Below are 27463 nucleotides of genomic sequence, written 5' to 3'. Positions count from 1 at the left end.
CTAGTTCCGCCAGTGGTGTGATTTTCTCCACAGCGCTTGAGGGTCTGGATGTAAGCAAACGGCATAAGTTGGATCCATCCAATACAGTTCTGGAATGTGGATTTGACAGAGGGATGTAACGAAGATGCTGAGGGTCCTGGCACAAACACTGAATATAAGCTAGGTAGCAAAGGAAAAACAGGAGGGAGCAGATATTATGTAAGGAGAAAGTAGTGGGTCAAGTGAGGAGCTCACCTTTGAGGTTGACCAACAGGACCAACAGGTGTGAAGGGTGCATGAGTGAGGGGAATACAGTAAGAAAACTCAGTCAGAGTGGACTGTATGCACATAGGTCAGGCCACTGTAGAGAGCCCATGAAGTTGAGTGGAAGGGAGTATAGGTGAAGGTCACAGAAAAAGTGACGATGCACACACAGCTTGACAGTACAGAGGTGGTTTGTTGTCTAATAGGTGTGGTGGTGCCTCGCCAGGATGATGGAAACACTGGGATCAGCGGATGATGCCCACTGGAGAAAAAACAGTGGACAGCCACAGACCGAGAGAGACTGACCATAAAGCTGACAGAGATGAGGAAATTTAGAGAGGCAGAGCTCACCAAGGGAGTCCCAACAGCCCCCAGGGTGGAGAAACATGAAGAGCCAGGTGACGATCTGCCCTACCTCCCAACTAGCCCCCAACCCTGGACCTCTCCTAAGGGCAGGGGTTTAGTTAGGGTTGAGAGGCAGAGCGTGAGGGTGTAGGGAAGTATCCCGTGGGCTACAGGAGTAGCAAGTGGCCCAGCTGAAGGGGTACCACATGAGTGGAGAGGAAGGGTAACTGGAAGTATTCCCATATCACAGCAAACAGGGACCAAAGAAAAGTGACATGAAGGACTTGGTAGGCTACCAAGTTATCAAAGAATTTACACCACCTGCCTTCTGGTGCCGGAGGGGAGTGTCAGGGCAGGCTGTCCTGGAGTCCCGGCAGCCTGTGGATGAGCTCTAAGGTTACATGTGATTAGCATTTACTTTGAAGTACATGAAACGGCTACTCTTCACTATTTCTGACCTTCAAAAATGACAAAGTCATCCTACTCAACATGAATATCTGTATGCAAAAGGGAATTGTTATTATTTATTGTATCCGTGGCCCAGGATTAATGGACTAATCTTTCTGCTGATTTAAGACCTCAATAGTGGAGGGGGTAACTCTGGTCTCAAGCCCCCATCCCTAGCATCACACTGTGCCTGGGGATCCAGGCTCCTCAGCAGCAAGAGCACACAAGAGGCACGCCCACTTTCGAAGGACAGATGTCAAGCTGCTTCTTGACAACTTGGAGCTTAGGGGCGAGAGAATGATCCAGCTGGGATGCGGGACCGAGCAAGAGGGCTGTGCGGATTTGAGGACAGGTGGGATGAAAATGAGTGCATGAGGAGCAAAGAAACAGGAGGTGACAGGAGGCTGCAGGGGATGAGATCAAAAGGAGAAAAGCAAAGGAAAAACAAAAGTAAAACCTCAGAAAGGGCCTGCAATCAGAGGCAGCATCTTCTTTTCCCTAGGAAAGGAAGTGCCACCTCCCCCAAAACCAATTACAGTGGTGAGAGAGAAGGCACAGCACACAATAAGGAGAGAAAAATGACTGTAAAGCACTTTGCAAAAATAAAGAGTTATATAAAGTCCCAATAATAATAAATCACCTTGCCTGAGGTAGGAAAACTTTAAAATAACCTGAAAAATCAAACATGGAGAAGCTGAAGCTGAAGCCATCGATGAGCTTCCAGAAGGTTGGTGTGCTTATTTTAAATTCCTCCCCCTGAATATTTCCAGCTGCTTTTTCAACAGCAGCCCTCAACCAGATTTTGGAGTAGAGATGGGTCTAGTCCCTGTTCAAAGCCATCACCCTCTCCCCATTTTGGCTCCCCAGGTCCCTAGGGAGGGCACAATCTGGGGAGCTCTCTCTGAACCTGCAACCTGCCTCCTTAAATATCGATGCATTTCGTGAAGACTTCCTCTTGTTACATAAAAAAAGAGAGATTGAAAAAAAATAATCTTTATCCCTGAAAGAAAGAAAAATAGGTCTTTCTGAGTACTGGAGCGAGGTTCCTTATATATCTACTTGTTTCATTGTTAAATAAACCCACATATTTAAGTGTGACACATCCTCTTAACTAATGCCTTGTCAGGCCCATGCGCTCGCTAAAAATGGCCCCTGAAGACTAATGTTTCCATTTTTTTTTTCCCCAAGAAATAATTTGATTATTTTTATCCTGCTCCTCTCAATCAGCACTCACAAGAAAATGGTTAGCTTTATGCAAAAAAAAAACAAAAACAAAAACAAAAAAACACTATTTTTAAATAAGCCAAGTACACAAATATGTACGAAAGAAAGTTTTCTGGAAAACTGTCTGTTTAAATCACACACATACTCGCTGCCCTGTGAAAATGAGCTTTAAATTTGGAGTAAATGCTCTTCTGCAGTAAGACTGTTTTCTGATCAACCTCTTCTAATATTATGTGCATCCCTACATCTTACTTTGTGCAGACCTGACTATCCCTCAGAAAATGGATAATTTAATAAAAGCGAGTGATATAAATCACCTAGGGACAATTTGAATTATTATCTGTAGATAATTCATTATGCACATATTTCTAGCGAGATCCTTAAATCAGCAGGGCTTCTTAATCAGAGACTTTCAAATTTTGTCTGTAATAACTGGAGACTTGACCCATAAATCAGCAAGTAGGCCAGCAGGCTCGCCACACGCTTCACATTTCTTCTTGGGAGAAAAAGACACTTAATTATCCTGAGGTCAAAGAAGAAGGGGAAAATGGACATGAAAAGTTGTTGGGCGTTTTATACTAAAGTATAACTAATGTCAGCATTGTCTTAAAAGTAAGCTCGTGAACAGCAGACAATGAAAACATCTGAAATCGAGTCAAGTTTTTTATACGGGAAAGAAGGTTGAAACTCAGGAACTACCAACCCACCTCCCACTTCTAACATGAATTTGATCATTTCCTTTTTGATGTTACCCATTTTGCAATTGAATTTCTAACATGGAAGACATGGGTAATGAGGCCGATTATAAGGATTAAAATATCTAGGCACAAACTCAGAACACAGAAATTCTTTTTTTTAATCCATATAAGTAATGCTAATGATCAAGCTGATATTCTGCTATTTCTCCTCACCCCCACATCATGAGAACTTCCCAACCATCACTCTGCCTACTCTTCAGGTCCTACACCTTTACCTCTGATGGCAAAAAAAAAAAAAAAAATTGGCACGGAACTCCCTGGGAACTTAGCCCAAGAGATAGTGCCCTGGGATAGAGCCCCCCAGAAAACTGGGGTTCAAATCACAATGTCCACTAGCACTGATGCCCAGATCCATGCCCAGCTGGTGCTCTCATCCCCTAGCTGGCTTAAAGTATAAGCACCTCACTACCTTCTTACTCCCAGACAAATGGGAGCCCCTTTTTCAGGAGATTAAGGCATACCCCCTCCCAGGAAGCAGACAATAGCCAAAACCTGTGCATACAGCCACAGGAGCACAAAAGGCAAGCCATCTCAAGGGAAACTGGTCTGTGGTGCTACTTTGTATTAAAATTTCATTTATTTATGCATGCATGCATGCACACAAAAGCTGGGGTACCGGCCAGAGGTGCAGGGATGAGAGGATTCACCAGAGACAGTGGAGAACAGAAAAGGCAGATGGACTGAAATATATTGCTGAGGGGACAGCAAGTGAGACAGCAGAGGTCTGCCAGGCAATGACGGTCACTTCCTGGGCAGGGATCGAACTTGTGCTGCAGTGGCTGCAGAGAGCTTTAGAGGGCTGCACTTTAACCCCTTGCGCCACCAAGGAGGGCCCTGTGGTGCTACTTGTGCCCCGGATGTCTCTGCCTCTCCAGGATTAAGCTGAAACCAACTTGCTGAATCACTCTGAAGGTGGGATGCAGATATCTGCACTTTAATAAGCTTCCAGGTGACTCATAGCACACTAAAGTTTGAGGACCACTTTTATAATGACTTAAATGATGCTATGAATGAAAATATTCTGGCACAGTGACAGGCGGCACAGGACAACAGAACTGCACACTGAACGTGAGTTACCTTCATAAACCTCCCCGAACTCCCCTCATCTCAGTCAACAAATACGTGTGCACACGCATGTGTACACACACATAGACACACACTGATCAAGGATTATTTGGAATATGGTACATGAAAGAAAATGATACTTTTACAAAAGTATAGGCATTGATAGCTGGAAATATCCCTAGAAAATTTGATAAGGGTCAATACAAACAGTAAGGTTATTATTCTTGTAGGTCGCCAACTCAATAAAGTCCATCAATAAATATTAATTAAATGCTCACTTTATGTCCAACTCCGGCTGCTAGTAAAGATATTAGGGAAGTAGGAAAAACTGTTGCTGCCTTCAAAGAGCCTTTGGGGGAGGGGGAATAAATGTAATTAATATGGATCAAAGAGCTATTTACAGAACAGGGACTGTCGTGGTAGGAAATTTTCTTAATGAATTGGTAGACTATACATGGGCACACATATACATCAGACAGGCTATCCCAGAGGATAAGAAACAGAAAGGCTCACTGATCTAATGGCAATACTCAAATCACATAATTTGAGTTGATTAGGATATACAGTGCGAAGTGAAGGGAGTATCGTAAAGGGATAGTGATGTGTTAGGCTAACACTTTGGGGTGGCATGTGAGTGGAATGGGAGAATCACAACACCTCAATTACAGGTGGCAAAGATTCTCTGTCCTCTATCTGCCTGTCACATCATCGGTGTGGTCAGAGATCGACATTGACAATAAATAAGATGACTCGCCAAATGGAAGTTATACCTGAAGACAATACATTCTCACTCCATCAGTGACATACAGGGACAAGCATGCCTGGCCACTGCTCTAAGTTGCCAATAATGTATAGTCATGGCACTGTTTTTGTTTGTGTCTACAAAATGACCTACCAAATCATACCAAATAGGAATTTTCTTCTTTACGAGAAGAAAGCAGGGGAAAGCTTTATCTTTCATTTAATTCTTCTATTTTGCTTAATGATGTAAAAAGGCACATAGATGGGTGGTCCAGACACCACATACACTCTACAGATTGCAGTGAGGAAATCAATTCTTCACAGCCTGAAGAAAGTGAAGGACTCGGCCTGAATAAGAACAATGGTGGACATTACCAGAGGGGTAAACAGGAAACCTGGAGAAATGTAAAGAGAGATCAGTGCAAGAAAAGATTCAGTCCACTAACAGAAAGTGGAGTTGATAGAAAGATAAAGTCAAAATACTCAAAAGGGATAACTGGATTTCTTCTTCTAAGCCAATGTTCTTCAAACACTTTTGAAGATGCACCCCTATTGGTGATATATTAAGAGCACATCCTCTGAGATGGATTGTATTACCACTCAAAATGTTTGCTGATCCTCCTTGTTTAGGAATATATCATCTCTACCCTGTTGACATCAGACTTGGCCAACAGACTTGCTTTGGCTAAGGAAATTGGCAGTGATACACCCCACTTAGGAAGAAAGATTTAAGAATCACAGTGTGACTCTGCCATATTTGACTTTCCAATAATGCCCCAGGTAGGGGATGCCTTTTTAACCTTGAATCGAGAATGAAAATGATGTGGAAGCTATAGCCAGCCCAATATGGACAAGAAGCACACTTTTCTGTAAGCCACTGAAATTTTCAGGTTGCTTGTACTTAGTTTACTGCTACAGCGCCCAATGCAAGTCTACATTATTTTAGGGATTCTGATCAGTACAGAAAGAACAAAAATGAAAAAGGTCTTTGGATTTATAAGTTAAAAAAAATGTTTATAGATGATTATAATGTCCTTTGCAAAAAAGTCAAGCAAATTTACAGATCAATTACTAGAGTTGATACAGTAGACTGGCTGGATTGCTGAATACAAACTCAAAATATAAAAATAAGTGGATATTTGGCCCTACCTGGTGGCACAGCGAGTTAAAGCACAGCACTAAGAAGCTAAAGCCACTTCAGCATGAGTTCAATCCCGGCCCCGGAGGTGATCCACATGGCGCGGCAGACCTCTCCTGACCCACCCGCTGCTCCCCTCAGCAGTGTGCTTCGTCATCAGTCGGCCTGTTCTACTCCCCACTCTGTTCTCTGGTAAATCCTCTCACCACTCCTGCACCTCTGGCCTGTACCCCAGTTCTGTCTACATAAAAATTAAATCTTTTTTAAAAATAGATTTTCTATATTCCAGGAAAAAAAAATACTTAGAAAATGTATTTTTTTAATGCCACCATTTAAAGTAGCAATGGGAGTAAATATTTCTATGAATAATCTAGCAAAAGATGGGAAAATTGTAATACTATAAAGACAGACATTAAAGACTTAACTAAATGAAGAAATCTGGCATATCCTTGGTTTGGAAGACTCAGTATTATCAAGATATCCGTTCTTCGCAGATAGATCCATACAGTCAGTGCTATTTCAATCAAAGACTCAATAGGATTAATGTAGAATTTGACAAGCTGATTCTAAAAATTGTGTAGAGATATATAAAGAAGGAGGAGGAGAAAGAATTAGAGAACTTATTGCATAGGTACCAGGAGATACAAGGAGAAAGCTTATAGGAATCTTACTCCTGAGATCAAAATGTCCAGAATACCCAATCCTTTATCACCATATAACTGAAACACTCTGGGACAAATATATAAAGTAAGAAGATTTACCCCATGAGACATCAAGTCTTATTTGATGGCTACAATATTTAAGAATGTCTACTGATGATGGGATACATCCATTTTACCACAGAGGAAATTCACATGTGATCATAACATGTGTTTATGGGTGTCACAACATATGAAAAGATGCTGAACCTAAGTATTCAGGAAAATGCAAGTGAAAACATAAGATACCATTTCCACACAACCAGCTGACAAAATTAAAATGTCAGATAATAACAAGAGTTGACTAATACGTAAAAGGACGTGGATATACTCATTCACAACTTGGACTATTTCTGAAATCCAACTACTCATCCATTTTGGAAAAATAAAGTTGAGCACTCAGATACCTATGATCTAGTAACCTCTAGATATGTACCCTAGAGAACTTATTGCATATGTACCAGGAGACACAAAAAGAAAGCTTATAGGAATCTTAGTCCTGAGACCAAAATGTTCAAAATAACCAAGTCTTCATCATCAGTAAAAATGATGACTAGACCAAGACACAAAATTCAGTGACAGAATCACTGTATCCAGGAATCCAGGATCCAGAATGATTCTTTTTAAAAAAAATTATCTTTGGGTACAAAAACTCTGGTACAGACCAGAGATATGGAGGGTAAGAGGATTTGCCAGAGAGAAAGTGGGGAGCAGAGCAGGCAGATTAACTGAAATACACTGTACACTGCTGAGGAGAGCAGTGGGCGAGACAGGAGAGGTCTGTTGTGCCATGTGGGGATCTCCCTGGCTGGGGATGGAACTCGTGCTGCAGTGGCTACGGATAGCTTCATAGTGCTGCACTTTAACCTCTTGTGCCACCAGGGAGGCCTTCCAGTATGATTCCGTCGACCATTCCAATCAGGACGAAGTAAGTAACATATTGTTAACAAATATATTTACATGTAGTTATATTTTTATAAAAGAGCCCAGTGTAGCTAATTAGCTAATTATCTATACAAATCCAAGATATTGGTCACCTGGAGGTTCAGGGACACGCTATCCAGGGAGCTTCTAAAAGGATGGTAGCAGTCCATTTCTGAAGCTGGTGGTTGGTCCATGAGTATACATTATTTTATTATTCTTTAATTTCCATGTGCACATTTTGTTCCCCATATGTGTGATTTATATGCATGATATATTTCATAATAATTTTAAATTAACGGGCATAACCATATATATACACAGATATAAATTTTATACATAACTACTACTGTACTATTCTGTAGGAATTATGCCATACATAAAAACTGACATTTTTAAAGAATGGGGTAAAATAAAGTTCTGTTAATACTCTTAATTATATTCATGGTTGCAAAGAAAACCACTTCTACTCTCAAAGTACAGAAGTTTGGCTTCATGTGCTGAATACATGGCTTTTAATGTATTACTAATCGTGATAGGTTCATGTTCCGTTAATTTTACAAGACTAATATATACTCAAGGTGATGTATAGTGTTGATAATAGTGTATATTAGTTTTTCAAATACTCTTCTTGAATAATTTCAGATTTTTTAGATAACTTCTTGTTAGTTTTCACTATTTTTACCTCATAATATAGCTGATGAAGATCTAGACTGGAGTGTAGGAGGAGGGTGAATACTTTCATTTTCTTGTATTAATCTTAGTGTTTTCTTCCATCTGAGAATTCCTTATCAAACTCTTCTTGAGGCCCTTATCAGTGCCTCAAGAGTTCATATCTTCTTAATACAATCAGTAAACCTTCTCAACTAGACATACAAAAGCTGTAGTTGTTTCCAAAATTACCCCAAAGTGTAGGTGCTACAAGTAATAATTTAGTGTTATTAGTAAATATGAAAATCGCATGGTCAGGAATTTGGATAAGTAATAGAGGAACAGTTCATCTCTGCCTCATGATGTCTGCAGCTCAGCTGGGAGAGAGACCAATAAAAACAGAGCGCCTTTTCTTTCCACATAGCCTGTCTAGTTAGCTTGGGATCCCTTCCAAAATGGTTGCCCCAAGGTACTAAAAGTACAGCCCTAAGACTGTTAGTCTCTTTGTAGGCTAGACCCATGTCTATCATAGTGTGACTTCCAACACACACTAAGGTCAGTCTAGATTCCAGAGGGAGGGCAATCAGAGTCCACCTCTGAGGAGTAGAAGAGAATTTGCGCTCAGATTTAGTCTTCCAAAGAAATGTATCATCAAAAGGGAACCATGTAAATCCTCCTCACTAACTCCATACCTTCCCCAGAAGTGGGACACGGAAGTCCGTGTATTAACAAGTCCCATACACTGACCCTGTAAAGAAAGGGTGACGATCAGTTATTAACTCTTCACAAAGCTTGTTTCCTTTCTCTTTGGCATAAAAAGAAATACAATGAGAAATTCCTGCTTCCCTGTGGGGCACCCGCTCCTTTCTAAGTGCAGGTAGGCATTATGGATGAAAAAGACAATGCTCACATGGAACTGAAAGAAGAGAATTGGTCATTTGCTATTGCTCCACAGCCCATGCAGCTGGGCTGCAGAAACGTGAACACTTCGGGCCCTCCCTGGTGGCGCAACAAATTAGGATGCAGCACTTTAGTGGGAGTTCGATCCCCGCGCAGGAACTGACCCACATGGCGTGGCAGACCTCTCCTGACCCACCGGCTGCTCCCCTCAGCAGTGTACTTCGTTGATCTGCCTGTTCTGCTCCCCGCTCTGTCTCTGGTGAATCCTCTCACCGCCCCTGCACTTCTGGCTGTACCTCAGTTCTGCATGAACACATAAAGAAATGTGAACATTTCAAGTTAACACTCTGAATGGGCTGGCGAACACCAGTCTCTTGCTTGCACCACTGTGGCAGAGCTGCCAGAGCTGGGCTGCCAGAGCTGGGCTGCTGGCTAGGTACAGGGTTAGTGGAGGGGCTGCACACTCTGACAGGTGGATGGGTTACTTTCATGGAGCCAGAGGCCCACAGCTGCTAATAGTAATTATACTTGTCAGCAATGCATTCCCCTCAGGAAACTCCTGCTGCTTCATTAGGGCTAATTGCCAACAGGCAGTGCAATTTCCTAGAAGAGGAGGGGACATAAACCCGCAGGGAGTTGACAGAACAGCTGTGTGAGCTCAGAGAAGCCAGATGTGGCCATGTGCCATTAAAGTGGAGCTGAGGGCTGCTGAATTCATTCAACCCTGTCCTGGGAACAGAAGAAAAAGAATTTGGTGAGGTAGGCCAAACTCCCCTCATCTTTATTGTCCTCCTAGCTTTTGTGAAAAATATGAACACACCTGACTAGACTTAACTAAAAAAGACAAAAACCCTCTATTCTAAAAAAAAAAAAAAAACAACGTTTAATTTACATAGGCCCTGGCGTTTAAAGAACTCTCCCATAGCCACTTTCATTCATTTAGCTAGTCAAGGACTGTGTACCTACTACGTCTAGATCTAGATCTATGCCGGCACTCAGGGCATGAGACAAAGTACTCCCAGTCTACTGGGAGCCAGATCGTATACACAGCCTTGTAAGTCAATTAAGGTCTCAGGCTTTGAACATGGAATGAAAAGCCACTGCTGCAGAGAAGTGCCGTGATCTCACATTTCAGACTGTTTACTGTGTTGACAACAGACTAAAGCGGCGCAAAGATAGAACAAAGCAAGAACGCGCAGAGGGAGGCAAGCACAATGGGTTAGACCAGGGAGGACACAAGGAGGTAGTGGGAACGGAGGGCCATGGATCTATCTGGAAGGTAGAAGCCACAGAACTTCCTGATGGATTAAATGTAGACTATGAAAGAGAGGAATGGAGATGGCTCCAAGATGTGAGGCCTGACACACTTCCCCAAGGCTGGAGTCACTATCAGCTGCCATGAAACACAGCCACAAGCACAGTAGGAGGCAACGAGGAGCTCAGTTTGGAATGGTGACTTGAAGTCCAAATGGACGTGACAAATACGCAGTTCGAGGTATATATCTAGAGCCGAGGAGAGAAGCCTGGGCGGCAGATACATTGTGGAGTCAGTGATACAGGGAAGGCTTGGGGGGATATCGAAAAAACTAATGAATTCACCAAAGGAACTGGAGTATAAACAGGGGAGAGAAAATGACTGGAAAAGGAGCTGTGGATCAATCTCCACCACTGAGAGAGCAGGAGGAGAAGGAGGGTGAAAGAGAGTGAGGAACACCCATGAGGGAGGGAGGAGGAAAGCTGAGCGGGGTGTGTGTGGCCCCTGGAATATGATATGTAACAGATACTTGACTCCGGCATGATGCTGGCAGGTGAGGAGTCAGGAAAACGGAGCATGGACCACTGCACTGGTGGGCGGGAAATGCTCAGTATTTAAAATTAAATTTCTAGCAGTTCTATGTCTCAATCTTAATTATAATCAGTAAACTTATTATCGGTAATAACTGTTTACAATTAGTAGTAGGAGGTCTGTTTCTTCCTTACAGAGTAAACTAGTTTTGTTTTTCCTTTTGGGGGCCAAGATTTTAAAAAATAATAATGAAAGTGGAAAATAAGTCTCCTTTCTTTTGAATGGGAATTGAGAAATAGTAGAGGTGAGAAATAGGTTGCACAGATTAGTTGAATAAGCAGCGTGACCCACTTGCCCACCTTCTGATATAAACTTGATCATCTCTCCTTATAATAATGCCACAGGTACCATAAAAGTCCTAACACTAATCCCGAAAGCAGAGTTGCCAAAGCAAAAACTGCATATGATCCCAAACTATAATCCAAGGTCTTCAACAAAATAGTTACGGCAAGTCCTGATCCACACAGACAGCTGAAAGAGTGCTGGCATACTACACATCAGAATAGAACCTGGACCCAACCATGTTGAAACTGGTTCAATACTCTTCCATTCTTTTTCACTTATATAATTCATGAAGTCCTTCTTAGTCCTTGGGCCCTGATAGTGCCTGAATTCACCATCTTTACGATGATAAACAGTAGGAAGGGCAGTGATGATAAATCGTCCACTCAGTCCCGGCTGTTCTGTGACATCTACTTTTGCAACACTGACCTCAAGATCGTCTCCCCACTCTGCAAAACTTTCCCATTCTGGTTGTAGACTTTGACAAGCAGGACACCATGGAGCGTAAAATTCTATCACCCATTCCCCTTCCAACAACTCTTTCCAGTTTTCGTGAGTGATGATGCTCACGTTGCTCTGCCGCCCATGGGTACAGGAGCCTCCCCAAAGCACCACCAGCAGGCTGTCAGGTGAACCCCAAGACTCGCCGAGAGCACCATGCCGGCCGCTCGCCCACCCCACAGGCAGAGAGCTGTAGCCCTCACCTCTGCGCAGCAACTCCTCCTGGGCGTGTTTTCTTTTAAAGATTTTATTTATTGATGCATACAGAAATGGGGCACGGGCCAGAAGTGCAGGGGTGGTGAGAGGATTCAGCAGAAACAGAGCGGGGAGCAGAACAGGCAGACTGACAAAGCACACTGCTGAGGGGAGCAGCGGGCGGGTCAGGAGAGGTCTGCTGTGCCATGTGGGTCACCTCTGGGGCCAGGGACTGAACTTGCACTGAAGCAGCCACCACTTGGCTTAGCTTCACAGTGCAGCACTCCAACCTGCTGCACCACTAGGGAGGGCCAGGAGTGTTTTTTGTTAGTGGCCACCTCATTTGATTGGCATGAGAGTTCAATAAGTGGAATTAAATTAATACAAGTAACTCGCTCATATATGGAACAAAGTGTTACATATATTATTTGATTCCTTACAGGGTTCCATTGCTTACTGCTGTTGCTTTTACAGTACCCATAAGGTGTCACTTGGAAGCTGTGGCCCTATTCCAGATCTCCACAGGCCAGTGCAAGTCCTCAAGGAAGGATTATATTACTCTAGCTGGCTATTTAACTCTATCCAGGTTTATATTCACATACTCAGTTACTGTCTCCAAAATCCCTTTTTTCAGGGAAGATCTGAAGCCTGGAACACACATTGTGTCACAAACCACCTGTGTTCATCCACAGGGAGGGCCTGATATTGAGCCCCCCTTGACCCATCAAGTTTTCTTCTCATGAGAGTCGCTTTAGGGCCTTTCATAGTCCTCCCACTGACAAACCTCCATTGGGATCATTTCAAACCCTGAGGGAAAGGAGATAGAGGTCAGTCTCTTTTCTCCCTGTAGCTTCTTTGGTCCCTAAGGATATTTATTCATGTCTTGCCCAGAAACAGCTCTTTGTTGTATTGCAGAGAAAGAGAGACACAGACACACACACACACACACACACACACACACACACACACACACACAGAGAGAGAGAGAGAGAGAGAGAGAGAGCTTTTACCACAACCTAAAACCTTTTTTTTCCTCCTCTCTCTCCATCCCAGAATTCTTTGTGTCAGTTTTTATTTTTCTGCTATAAGTATGTATTGTACTTAACTAGAAAACAGTTCAAAGGAGAGAACTATGCAAGGACATCTTTTTAGAAATCACCACAGTGGTTCTTCAGAATTGTATTTTACAAACTTAAGGTTGTTTATCAAAATCCTGTTATTCATAACATGTTAAGTTGATGAAGTCATTCTAATTCTACTGTGCCTAATTCTATTGAATTAGAAGAAAGTCCATATTATTTTACCAAATATTTCTAAGATACTCTGGGAATGCTTCATTATCTTTGAATCCATCTTGATAGCACCTATATTTTACATGCAGAACAAATCTTCCTTTCCAAAGCATAGGCCGTGGGCAAAATAGTCACCTGCATAGATTCCAAATTCCCTTCCTCTGTATTCTCTCTGTCAACACTTATTTTTAACTACACCAAGTTGTTTTAAAATGAAGGTTTTATTATTATTCATTATTCATAAATTCATAGAACATATCAATACATGTTGAGGCCAACATCACGAGATGATTGCCACAGGAAATATAATTTGTTGTCCACAGGCCGCAAGAAGCAGGGCCATGCAGAGCTGCACCAGGGTAGAGCAGGAGGCAGGAGTAAGGGCAAAATGTGGCATGGGACCCACTCTGGTGGCGCAACAGGTTAAAACAGTACTACAAAGCTATCCAGCTGCTTTGACCCCGGACCAGGAAGGTGACTCACATGGCGCAGCAGACCACTCCTGACCCACGCGCTGCTCCCCTCAGCAGTGTGTTTCCATAGATCTTCCTGTTCTGCTCCCCACTCTGTCTCTGGTGAATCCTCTCCCCCACCACAACTCTGGCTGTACCCCAGTTCCATATGCATACATAAATAAATCTTTACAAAAATATGGGCACAAGCATTTATTGTGATTCCCTTGAGAAGGAACAGGGGCTAGTTTTTTTTTTTATCTCATTTTTTTCTTTTTTAATTTTAATATATTTATTTGCATCAGCCTTCATTTTTGTACAATGTATGATTTCCCTGTGAAATTCCCACCACCAATTTACCCTGGCACCATCACCATAGAGCCCCTTGTTAGTAGTTTCAGGGCTGATCAGTTGAAATAATCTCCATGGACTGGGGAGCAGAGGGGCTGTCTTGAAGTGTGTAGCACCTGGGGGGTGGGGGCGGGGCGGTGATTGTGGCCCAGAATATTGGCCTGGAGTCTAAGGACCTGACAGGAGGCTGAGCAGCTGTGAGCTCTCCTCCACTGGTTTGCATATGAAAGGCACACACCAGGTAAATTGTTTGCTATCTCTGTGAATCAGCAAACCCAAGGAGGGGCAGGCCCCTCCCACTTCTTATCTCAGAGGCAACCTCTCCTGAGCCTTTCAGACACTCTGTTATCTCAGAGCATCAAAGATAAAGAAATAGAATTAATACATGAGCCTTGGTCAGAGCATCCCTATGCAGGAAACAAGTTTTCTTTATCCTTGAACTTCAGCTTGTGTGGGGATACAATTCAATTCTTCAATTCTGCTCACCAATAGCACAAGCCAAAGCAAGGCCTGAAAGCCCACCACAAGTCTAAAGCATCTTCTGGTGGGGACCCATAGAAAAGGGTCAGAAATGGCCAAACAAGTCTGGGAGGAAAAGAACAAAATCAAAACCAAGATTAATGCTGCCATAGTCAACCTCCCCATGGGTGTCTCACTCACATCTGTTTCAACCAGGCCAGGACCAAGAAACAAGAGCCGCTTCTTCGCATGTCTCTCTGTTCCATATGCCTCCCTCAGGTCACCTTCTGGATCCCTATCCTGCTTCCATCCATTTCAGTCTCCTCTCCAGATTCTTCTCCCTGCTCAGCTCCACACTCCTTCAGGGTGAGACAGGGACCTGGAACCTCCCCTTTTCCTAGGGACCACCCTATGAAAATTCAGCTCACAGGGACTGGATTCCAAGACCACTAAAGAACCAACAGAAAACCTTCCAGAATGCCACCTGACCAGAGCTCCCTGGAGTATTTATCTCTGGACTCTTGCTCCCCAGGGCTCGAGAATGGTCCCTAGGGACAGCAACACATAAGGCCAACAGGTTCGTGGCATTGTACAAAGCCTGGGGTAGGGGTAAGCAGAGCCGAGAGGTAAATCAGTCATCTGCTATATGCCCCCTTGCATACGAAAAATTATTTTATAATGTGTGAACTATCATTTATATGCAATAAAAGCCACAGATTTTAAGATGACACACTGGTGGATGTAGACAAATGTATATGATGAAAACACCGCCTCATTCACAATGAACAGTTCCATTACCCCGCAAAGTGCCTTGTAACCAATCCCGGCTCACATCCCCCACCCTGACCCATGTCAACCACTGTGGTGATGTCTATCACCACATAGGTTAGACTGTTTTAGAACTGCACATAAATTCTCATATAGTAGACACTCTTGATTCTGGCTTCTTCTGCTCAACAACCCTTTTTGAGATTCACTCATAATATTACATGATCAGTAGCTTGTCCCTCATCACTGCTAAGAAGTTCCCCCATTGTATGACTACATGATTTGGTTATCCATTCTCTTACTGACAGAAATTTGCATCACTGACAGTTCTTGGTAATTCTCTGGCAAACTTATGAACATTCTCGTATGATCTTGTAGACATTATTCGAAATTTCTTATTTTTCAAAGGCCTCCTTGCATGTAAAGGGTTGTCTCGTTACATTGTCTCTTCCTTTGCTTTGTAAATCTTGATGGGATAGGGAAAAGGAGCCCAATTAAAGGTTGTGCTCTATTCCCAACGAGACCCACCATAGGTCATGGCCAAGCAGGACATTTCATGATAGGGAATGTATTTAACATGTGTATTTCATGTTGTACAACAAGTAGTCAGAATACTTTTTTTTTTAAAGATTTATTTATTTATCCATATAGAACTGGGGTACAGGCCAGAGGCTCAGGGGTGGTGAGAGGCTTCACTAGAGACAGAGTGGGGAGCAGAACAGGCAGATCTACAAAGTACACTGCTGAGGGGAGCAGTGGGGAGTCAGGAGAGGTCTGCCACACCATGTGGTCACCTCCGGGGCAGGCAGTAATCGAACTCATGCGGAAGCGGCTTTAGCTTCTCAGTGCTGTGCTTTAACCCGCTGCGCCACCAGGGAGGGCCCCAGAATACTTTTTAAAAATAAGAGCAACATACATCCCCAACTCCTAGTACATCTTCAGCTTATACTCTAGGCCAGCACAGGGCCTTCGGTTTCTACTTTCATTGTTTCTGTAAAATGTGAGTTTCTTATGAGTATGCCTTATTTTATACTCAGTACAAACTAAAGATTTTAAAGTCTGTTCAATATTGGTGAGTTTCTAAGAATGTGTTTCCTCTCCTCAGAATCACAATTCTGACACACTTTAATAATATCAAACACTAAGTATACATAATAACATGTATGGATAGTATGGATGGATAATACATATATAATACATATGTATGAATATAAGAAAATTATTATAAATTTAACAGAAAAAATCTTGACTAGTCTGGAGATGAGAATAAAGCATCAAATTATGGCCCCACCACCCTCTCCCACAAGAAATGGCTAACATCTACCCAAACAGGATTAGCACACTAAGGAGTATGCAAACAGCAAACACGTTTAGGTGGAAGGGTGAAAATGGCTTTCTGTACATGAGAGAGCCTGAGGTATAGCCCATGAAGTTGCAAATTCCTTCTCAGCAGACATTTGGCTCCTGGCCTTCCTCTCAAACCCAGGCCCGCCTTCTAGGTGACCAACAAGCCTCACCACAAATCCCCTCCAGGCCTGGGCTCCGCTTACCACTGTCCTGAGACCTTCCCGTCCCCCTGAGTCGCACTGCTGCAGTCACCTCATCTGTCTTCACCATCAAAGCCTCTATTCCTGTGCCTCAGCCCTGACTTTTCTTGAAGGCCAAGTTTACTCCCTACCACCCCCAGGAGATAGTTAAAGATCCTCCCTACGTATGCAGAGCATCAGGACATTTCCCCAGCAGCCAACCAGAGGCTTCTTCCCTGCCTCAGTGGTCTAACCTGATGGTTAGGGATTCCAGCCTTGGAGGCTGAGGGCATATCTGACAGAGCTATTTAAGGGCTAGCAGTTTCCCACAGTGGCCCTCAGGTGACCACCTCCTCTGATTACGGCAAGTCCTGTCTCCACTATTTACCCTCAAGAGTGGAGATTCTAAAGCAGAAAATCATGAAGAGCAATTTTTTAGCTGCTGCTGGCACACAGCAGAGAATCGACTTGGTTCTCACTATGAGGCCAGGATGTGTCATGCTTGGAAAAGCTATTGCAACAGTGGGGTGATCTCATTAAAATCATAAAATAAACTAAAGCAATCAACACTGCATCCTTGGAAAGCTAGGATAAGGCAGGAACTCAGAAATTGCTGGTAGGCAAAAAGTTCCTTTTTTGCCTGGGGGAGGCAAGATTTCAGCTCCTACTCTTAGGTTTGGGTGCATGAATGCACGCATACGTGCTTAATCACATACCTTATTTCCTTGGCACTGATGTGCACAAACTAATCAGTCTTGACACATTAAAAGTCAGCATCACCTAGCAATTTTCATCTTTGGTATAGACCCAACAGAAATGTTTATGGATTTTTACAAAGAGACAAGTGCTAGGCTTTCCATAGCAATGCTATTCGTAATAGCCCCAGACTGGAAACCACAAAACAATCATTAATAATAGAATGAATAAATAATACAGCAGTGAGAATTAATGAGCTTCAACTTTCCACATAATGCAGTCGGATCATAATACTGGGCAAAGAGGCCAGATGCGAGAACATGTACTGTTCTTATGCCGTTTAAAAGAGCACACAAATATTAGTTGAATATACTTCAGGGGTCCAGGTAGAGGTTTCCCACAGAGGCATGTGGGGGTGATGTTAACAAGTGTGTAGGGGTGTCTGGACCTTGGACATGCTCTGCTCTTTAATCTGGATGGTCTCATAGGTGTAGTTACATACATTTATGACAGATGCACTTTTCATGCATATAATGATAATCTAAAAAACCTCATTTGACATCCATATACTTTCACTTCAGCAAGATGCATATACTCTAGATATCCACTCTATATCATTGTGCCTATAATCAACAAAAATGTATCCAATATTTAAAAATTTGTTAGGAGAGCACTGTTTAAGTTCAGTGATCATTCCAGAATAAAATTCTTTAAAATTTCAAAATCATTAGAAAAAGCCATCAGCATCAGGCTGTGACAGATGCTTAAGGACTGTAAATTGCTGTGAAGGCATCAAGTGGAGGTGAGTGGTGAAGTGGCATAAGGGAGGATCTGTGAGTAGTATCTACTGAGGAAGGAACCTAAAAGGCAGAGGAAACAGGCCTGCCCTGGGGGCACAATGGGTTAAAGTGAAGCTCTAGAAGCTGGTTGCGGATGCTTTAGCACAAGTTCGATCCCCAGCCCCAGAGGTGACCCACATGGCACGGCAGACCTCTCCTGACCCGCCTGCTGTTCCCCTCAGCAGTGTACTTCGTCAGTCTGCCTGTTCTGCTCCCCACTCTGTCTCTGGTGAAGCCTCTCTCTGCTCCTAAACCTCTGGTCTGTACCCCAGTTCTGTATGCATAAATAAATCAATCTTTAAAAAAAGAAAAGCAGAGGAAACAAAGTAAGAAAGCATGTTAAGTTTCAGTGTGTCCCTTCTTGAAGAAACTACATCTATCAATGCAAAAAATAAATACCAACACTGATACCAGAGGTAACCACTCCGTGAAATTGGTCCCCTCCACCAAAACTCATAAACAGTATTGTGATATTTTACTCAAAAAAATGACAATTTTAACTTTTCCCCTTCGTTTCTTATGTTGATAAACTCTCTAGCTCCAAATCCTCAGATTGGAAGAAGATATTATGTTTGAAAGTTGTGGGGAGAATCTCTGAATCAAAGAGGAACCACCCAGCGTAAGGGCAAAGGCTGATGAAGATGGCGGCTCCGGGGGGCTCTAACACTGCCTCCAACCAAGGCACAAAGAAGGCAAGTTGAGGTCAGCAAAAGAAATAGGGCATAAGGGGGAGGGCAGCGGGATAGGAAGTCTGGGGAAAGGAAATCAGCAACTTACCCAAGTCTCCTGCTAGGCAGACCCTGAGGCCCACTCCTCGTTGGCACTGTGCCCTCTGCTCAGCGCCCGGACACCCAACATTCTGGTCCACGCATGCTCGGGCAGAAGTCTTCAAATACTAGAGACAGAGGAATTAGGGGCAAGTGTTCAGAGAGCCATACGTATCTAAGACAATTGCACATCATTGTATACACACACAAGGGAAAATTCTCTGAGGAAATTATAACAAGTATAATGAGACTATATTGAGTTAACGTTTCCTCTAAAATAACAAGGAACACTAGCTGATGGAAGACAAAGGTGGAAGAAATTCCATTGCTTATATCCTGTTTGGGTTTTGTGATTCGTGAACCATGCTAAGGTATATTCATCCCAGAAATTAAATAAAGAAGCTTACGAGAGGGAGAAAAGAAAACAAGCATTCATTTATTACATCTGGTTTGTTCCTAGGGAGTAAAGCAGGCACCAGTATAATCTGTGTCAATGTTTTGATTCATTCCTTAACTTGGTGAGGAAAGCCGGCTCCATGGTAAGGAGACGTAATTAGTATCCAGGAAGCTCTGGGCTTGATCGCAAAAGTCCCTCATCTTGTCCTGCAGGTGTTGATAGCGAGTGCTGTCAGTGAGATCAGCAGCTAATAACTGATGGGAGGCTGCATATTTCCACACAAGCATGGATCTAAGATATGCTTTGTCAACAAGATAAAGAAGTCCATTAAGGTTACAGCTCCTTCCAAATCATGGCTATTCCTGTATTGAGCTCAATCAAAGCGAAGCTGTTAGGATGAGGAAGAGAAGTAATACACAAGGCACTTTAGTCTGAGTGGAAAAATGTAAATTTCAGAAGAGGGGAGAATCTATCTTATCATTGAACAACCAACCACTCTTCAAATACACTGATTTCTTGCACTTGTGACTTATTCATAGGTAGAAAGTGATTTAAAAGTGCTTACAATTGTCAGATACTTATTGGTAAATATTTTAGTGAAGTATGATATATAAAGAAAAGTACACAAATCACAAGTATATCAACCAATTAAATGTCAAAGTACATCTGAAGAAAAGAATCAAGAACATTGCCAGGACCCCAAAAAGCACCCCTTATGCTCCCTTGTAGTCACTAACCCTCACTCTAAGGAAATCTCTACACTGGCAGAATTCTAATAGCATGAGAGTTTTGTCTGACTTTGAGCAGACAAAAAGACTGGAGCTCTACATTACAGTGCAGAAAACACTATAACTGGCACCCCACGATCCACCTCCCTAATCACCACATTGGGCATCTTTGTCCCTCTGCTCAAAAAGGGGTGGTTATGAGTGTGTGGCTGACGAATCACTGATTTCAAAGGGCATTCCTAAATGAGTATTTCTAAAGAATTCACCATAGAACACTGTCCCCCAAATTACAATAGCTCTCTATAAAAGGACACATTCCTGAATGTCTTTATCTCCAGTCTCTCTCCAAGTCATCAATTTTAAATTACCAAGTGACCCAGAGGTAGATTCCAGGTTTGCAATTCTCTTCAGAGTCATGAAAAAGAGAGGAGGGGATAAATCTTCAGCCTGTCAGCAAACCCTGAAACAACAATATGCCTGTTAACCTCGTTAGGGAGAAATTCCATTCGTTTATACTCTGGGGAGAAGAGAAGATGGAGCCCCTGAAATTAGATTATCTTCTCCGCTGGTGCAACATGGGGCAAGACCAGAGGTGACTTCATTTTAGATTTAGCAAGTGACTAAATGTGGTGCCTGAGGGATGACTTTTGGGTGAGGACACTGAGCAGGGAAGACATAAAGTGGCACAAAGAAGACTTCAGAAGAAAATGCTTTAAAGGCAACTGATGAAGTTGTTGACAGTACTGAGACTTGGAAATCTAGTTCCGTGGTATCGATGTCAGAAATCAGTGCTATTTATGACCACACAGAAGATATTGGATACCAAAAGGCAAGCAACATCTTTACTTTTCCATTTTTTCCTTCAGAAAAATCTCTCTGGCTGAAGGCTACCTCACTCCATGTCAAACCCAGCAAGACTGAGGGGATAATGATAGCCACGGGGAAAGATTTGAAGAACAAGAGCCCATTTCATCATAGCAGGAGAAATGAAAGCTTCATTCTTGGTCCAGACTAAAACTGCTCTGGCTCTAGAATGGAAGGATTTGATACAAAGCATTCACCCAATGTAAAGTCCTTTTATAACACCCACGTGCACATTATGAAGCCTGAGGTCTTGCTTAAAGAGTGTATCCATCTTATTCCAGGGCGTAGGCATGGCTTGGGACTAGTAAAGGAAGACGTGGCAGCTACAAAGCCTTCAGTCAGTAAACACACTCAGGGCTGCAACTTGGAAGGTGACAGGAATTGAGGTGTACTCCCTAGCATCGCATCTTCAGGGTGGGAGAGGAGTATCACCAGAAGTTTGTTAGCAACAGAGACTCTCTAGCCCCTTCTCACTGCTGAATCAGAATCTGCATGAGAATGAGGTATGCCCAGGTGGTTTGCATGTATTTATTAGTTAAATGACTAACTCAGCATTTGTCAACCCTGCCTGTACATTAGATTATCCTGCAGAATTTGAAAAGTCCTGATTCCCAGTGGAGCGGTAAATCACAAAAAGACCTGGGCTCAGAACATTCTAGACACAGGTAATAGCCAGGACAAAGACCATGAAGGGGAAACAATCTCCATGTTCCAGGAACAGCGAGTAGGGCTGACTGATGGAGACAGTGGTAAAACTTGAAGTCAGCAAGAAAGGCTATTATTCCACTGGAACTAGTAAGGGTTTTCTTGGATGGGAACCACTGGTAGATTTTGAAATGGGGGTGACTTTAGTAAATATTCGTTATTTTAAAAATGCTTACACTGTACTAAATGGTGATGTTTTTAATAGTTGCTTTTCTTTTTACTCCCTTAAAAAAAAAACATATTAACTGAGAATAACTAGTCTATTAATATAGATACCAAATGGAAGAGGGAACGAAATAAAAGAATTCATAGAGGAAAATTAGTTAAGTGAAATTAATTTGAAGTCCTTGCCTGTTAATGCAGGATTACTTGATGAGTGGAAGAGGAGAGAGGGGAGAAAGAGAGAAAGGACAGGAGGGAGAGACACCGACCCACCAACATCTCCCTGGATGGGAGACTATTTACAAGGGAGCATGGTAGATTAGACCCTCCTCCCTGGCTTCTTCCAGGGCTGCTCCCACTGCCAGCTCCAACAATTCCTCTAAACAGTTCTTTTCTGGTAGAGCCTCAGTCATGTTCCCCTGGAGAAGTCACTTAGGGTCACTAGACGACAAATTGAGTAAGTCTGTCTGCATAGCTGCTGTTCTCATTCTGAAATGGGCCTTGCTGTCTCCCTCAAAATCACAACTCTGACTGAGATATCAGTGCAAATCCAAAAGGAATGAGGGATCGCTTGCACCATTAAGTCCAGAAAAGGCAGTGAACACCATCCAATTCAGTTCTCCCCCACTTCAAAGATTTGGAAACTGAGGCCCAGTAAAGTGAAGCTATTGTAGAGCTAACTGATGGCCCAATCCAGTCTAGAACCCAGGCCCTTGATAAAACTGAGTTCTCTGAGGAATTCCAAAGCTGCTCTCCATGGGTACAGTCTGCCTGCAGACACTTGGACATCACCCCACCTCTCAACCTGCAGTGGGGTTGTCTGTGCTTGCCCAGTCCTTGGAGCTTCAGTGACTCCCCCAGACTCTCACTGGAGTCAGGACCAGGCCAGGAAACATATAAATGTCAGAGGACCCTGAGCCGCTGCAGAGCACAAAGAACTCCCATTAGGTGAGGTAGTTGCAGAAGTTTCCAACTTGATGGACCTGAACCACTGCAACAGACCAGGGAAAGGTCCCTTTGGGAATCAGAATTTATAAGCCCCTTTGCAGAGGGGAGTCACCAGTCCAAGCAGGTCCCCTCAGACCTTACATGAGTCCATGTCACCTGAGTAACCCTGAGCACCATAAAAAAGGCCTGGCAATCTGCACGTAGCCTGCCATTTGCACTGGCCTCACAAGGAATGGCTCCCACAGTCAGCCAAGCTCTGGCCATAAGCAGTGTGATGGACACCCCTCCCAAGTAAGGGAACCACCCCAAAATTCCATGTTTTTTTTTTAATTGAGGTAACATTGGTTTATAGCACTATACATGTGGCTGAAATTAAGAAGCATCTATTCATTCTTCTGATTCTGAGGGTCAGCAGAGAGGTTTTGCTCTGGGTGGCCGCGTCTTGTGGTTGGCAGGAGTCTAGGGGGCCACAGCTGGGGTGATCATTCCTGCTGCACAGAACCCAGCAGGCTAGTCGGGCTTCTTCACAGCAGACTCCCGGAGGGCCAGCACCAAAGGACAGGGCTGTCACGTTTGCTCCTGTGTCATGGCCAAGGCCAGAATCAAAGGGTAGAAAATAGAACACCCTCTCTTGATGGGAGGGGTGGTGAAGTTAACTTGCAAAGGCTGTACATACAGAGAAGGGAGGAATATGCTACCTTTTTAGTGATCAACCATGCTATGCAGGGCAGAGGAAATGTTCTTTGTCTGGAGACCTGCATAAACGTGCTTCCTCACCGCACCTCCAAGAAACAGCACTTTTTCTCCCATTTCCCATGGTCACTTGCTTTGCCCAAAGAGACATCACAATATTCCAACATCATAAAATTCCAATAAAACTCCATAACATCCACTTATTTATCCGTTATATCCACGATCAGATGTTTTTATTGTCAGGATGATTCGTACAAGAAGTAAAATTTTTAAAAACATACTTATTTCTCTATGAAAGATATTTTATGGGGCAGTTTTACTCAGAGAGCCTGTTTGTGGGCACTGACTTTCTGCCCAATGGCAAGGCTACACATTATATTTAGCAAATCAATATGGTATAAGACAGTAGCTGACGAAATCAGAAAAATAATGTGTGACTGGTTGTTTATGCTTGTATTGTATATTTTTCACACATCATCGTGTGGATGTTTAAAGGTCAAGATTGGATTTACCCTTGACTTGTCTAAAATTAAAAAGCCATAACAGGAAATTCAACAACATATTTCCTATGCATGCTTCATGTTCTCTCTGGCCAACTCCTCAGGGATTCAGAAAACATACAACCTAACATACATGTGGGGTATGAGGGCAAGATGAAGTCAAGGAGGTTACAATTTTCTTTCTTTTTTTTTAAGATTTATTTATTTATGACTACAAGAATGGGGAACAGGCAAAGGTGTGGGGGTGGAGAGGATTTACCAGAGACAGAGTGGGGACAGACTGCCTGAAATACACTGCTGAGGGGAGCAGCGGGCAGGACAGCAGAGGTCTGTCTATGCCAAGTGGGTCACCTCCCTGGCCGGGGATCGAACTCGCGCTTCAGTGGCTGCGGATAGCTTCATAGTGCTGTGCTTTAACCCCTTGAGCCACTGGGAGGGCCCAGAGGTTGCAATTTTCTAATGTTGCTAGCGTCTAACAAAAATTAACTTCTCCTTGGCACTGGTTATATTCAATATATTTAAATTTGGAAAGACCCATGCTTGGCATTCCTTCTTGCTGTAGAGGTCTAGAATTCTATAAAATAACTCAGTCAAAAGCAGTCCATCTAGCCCAGTCATAAAAAATAGAGAAAAATCCACCAAGGATCTGTTCCAAATGCTAATTCCTTCTCCTAAGTGGCTCTCGAGGTAACAGGTAAATTCAACCTTCCATCAAAGCACCCAGGAGAGATGTATTAGCTGCCCTTCCAGGTCATCTGTAGGTGCCCCAGATGTGTGTGGAGGAAATTGTATCTGCCATGCTGCATAGAAGACCAACTGTTTCCTTCAGGTATAAAGTCGCATGAAATCCCAGCCTCTTTCTAAACATGCCCTCCTCCTCCTGGGTTAAAGTCTGTCATTAATGACATACTACAAGATTGCCAACCTTTTCCCCATAAAGAGCCTGGTAAATTATTTGGGCTTTGCAGCCCAGCCAAACTCTATCCCAAATATTCAACTCTGTCACTGGGACGTGAGGAGCAGAATAGACACTCTAAGCACACAGGTGTGGTTACCCAAACGAAATTTCATTCGTGAATTCCAAATTTGAAATGTCAAGAAATACTACTCTTTAAATAATAAGTTTTGCAATCCTCTACAAATGTCCAAAGCATTCTTAGCCTTTAGGCAGTACAAAAGCTAACTCCAGACCTAGGGAGTTGATTAATGCAGCAATCATCTGACAAAGGAAGCAGAGATTCAGACTTGAGCTCTGCTGCTCCATGGTGGCATCTCTATTTTCTCTTATAAATTTCTCTACGAAATCTAATTTCTTAAAATGTTTAAGTTACTCTGCTTTTACATATAACCACAGGGAAAAACCACTTCTTTGTGCTTCTGTATTTTTTAAGTGAAGATAAAAGCCATTTCATAGCAAATTGGTTTTCCTTTTATTTGCACATAATTTTGTGAGATTAGGCCTTTTCCTTTCTCTTACTTATTCTTTACAAAGCTTCAGATTTCTTTGTCTGAGTGATGTGACAATGATCTTTGAATCGGCAACATGAGTAATAAATCACTAAGTTGTAGGACAACACTCATTCTGATAATAGCAACTCATTTCTCCATCCCAGAATCAGCAAATTCCATCCTTCAACACCTTCCATTACACATCGCGGTCTGAGCCATGTATTGTCTTTGATTATAGTATATCATAAAGACCTGTGTTCCATCTGATCCTTTTTGATTTTCCAATTTAGATCTCAAGAAGTGAATAAAATCAATGTCAGCATTTTGACAGCGGTAGTACTTCAGACTTTGTTCAGCTTTTTATTTTTTCTTGTATAACTTATGTTGCTCTATAGTCTGATGATACAGAAAAGGTTTCACAGTGTTTGCATTAACTCATTGGGCTGAATAATCCCATCTGATCCAGAGGAGCCTGGGTGCCTCCATGCCCAGATTAAATTGTTCTACCTCCAACTCACTCCAAATGGAGCAAGCAGGTCTAACAAATCTTTTAATGTTATTTTGTCATCCAATGTGTTATGACTTATTTTGGTTAAACATAACATACTGATTTACTTAGTAGCAGCTTTAAGGTTTTAAATGACTGAATACTAAACTTATGTTGATTTTCTTTCTCCACAGTCAAGGTGAAATGACATCAGTCTATTTTGAGTGGCTAAGGGTTCCCCTGAGATTCTTCTGAGGTACTTCTGCTAAAGAATTATTTATATCCTCTTTCATCCTAGTGTTATATAAGCCTTTACCACCTTAAAAAAAAAAATGAGTCTATGTTTTTCAATACAAACTTTTCCCATCTTCAGATTACACAGGACTTCAACTCCACTCTGTGGTTGTGGGGACTTAGTGAGCAGTGAATTCGGTGCCAGGTATCAGGAAAGGTACAAATGCAAATGGAACACACCCAATCTCCTGGCATTTTTCACTTGCCCTGAGCCCAAACACCACTAACTACTAAATGGACTGGAAAACATGGTCTGGGTGTTAGATGGAGAAATTTACATCACGAAAAGGTTACTTACTGCAGGCCTCTCCACATCAATCTTACTCACCTCTGCTCTTCATATTTAAATCCTTCCTGCAAGTGTCTATTTTCGTCTCGTAAAATGAGGCAGCTTCTTTCTGCTTTGGGATTCAAACTATGAAGCTTTCAACGATTGCAGGCCAAGAAACCAGAGTCTAGTGGAGTTATAACACACAAACAAAACAAAACAAAACAAAACAAAACAAAACAAAACAAAACAAAACAAAAAACCACCTGGGCATTTGAACTACAACAGCAAGACACAGAGGCGGGAAGTGCGAGAACTACGTGTTGGAGTTTTCCGGGCTGGGAGCTGAATATACAGGAAGAGAAAGGTCCCCACTCTGGACCGTGTTATGCAAATGAGGGTTTGGTCAGTGACGTTCTGATTGGTGGAAAGTTTGCCCAGCCAGCGGGTCTTTAGTACGCCTGCGTGGATTGGCTCAGTGTGCTAGTTTCTGGGCATGCCCCGTGTGGACTTGCCAGACCAGACCCCCAGCAGCCTCCCGATTTTGCTGGATTTTTACCTAACCTGGAGAGAACTCCACTTTTTTCTTTTCAAGACTTGTCCCTATGAAATTGAAAACACTTATTCCTTATAGCTACCAAATTTACTCAGTAATCTTGTGGGGGGGGGGAGAAGGAGCAAAGGGGATAGGGAAGGCATTAAAAAAGATGCTGTGGCCCTCCCTGGTGTCGCAGCGGGTTAAAGCACAGCATTGAGAATCTAAAGCCGCTTCCGCTCCCCACTCTGTCTCTGGTGAAGCCTCTCACCGCCCCTGAGACTCTGGCCTGTACCCCAGTTCTGTATGCACAAATAAATAAATCTTT

At 42.8% G+C, this 27463-nt stretch overlaps 1 protein-coding gene across 1 annotated transcript in view; it reads right to left on the bottom strand.

The window, feature by feature from the left end:
• The window catches only part of LOC101636003, a 79823-nt gene that overhangs the window by 29049 nt on the left and 23311 nt on the right, over positions 1-27463 (bottom strand). The window contains 3 exon segments of the mRNA XM_012730246.1: positions 8924-8979; positions 11326-11394; positions 11396-11995. Of these exon segments, the coding sequence (XP_012585700.1) occupies positions 8924-8979; positions 11326-11394; positions 11396-11995 (725 nt within the window).

The sequence above is a fragment of the Condylura cristata genome, unplaced genomic scaffold (genome assembly GCF_000260355.1).
Source record: "Condylura cristata isolate star-nosed mole 26May11 unplaced genomic scaffold, ConCri1.0 scaffold00027, whole genome shotgun sequence".
Classification (NCBI taxonomy): domain Eukaryota; kingdom Metazoa; phylum Chordata; class Mammalia; order Eulipotyphla; family Talpidae; genus Condylura; species Condylura cristata.
This window is presented reverse-complemented; position numbering and strand designations above follow the sequence as displayed.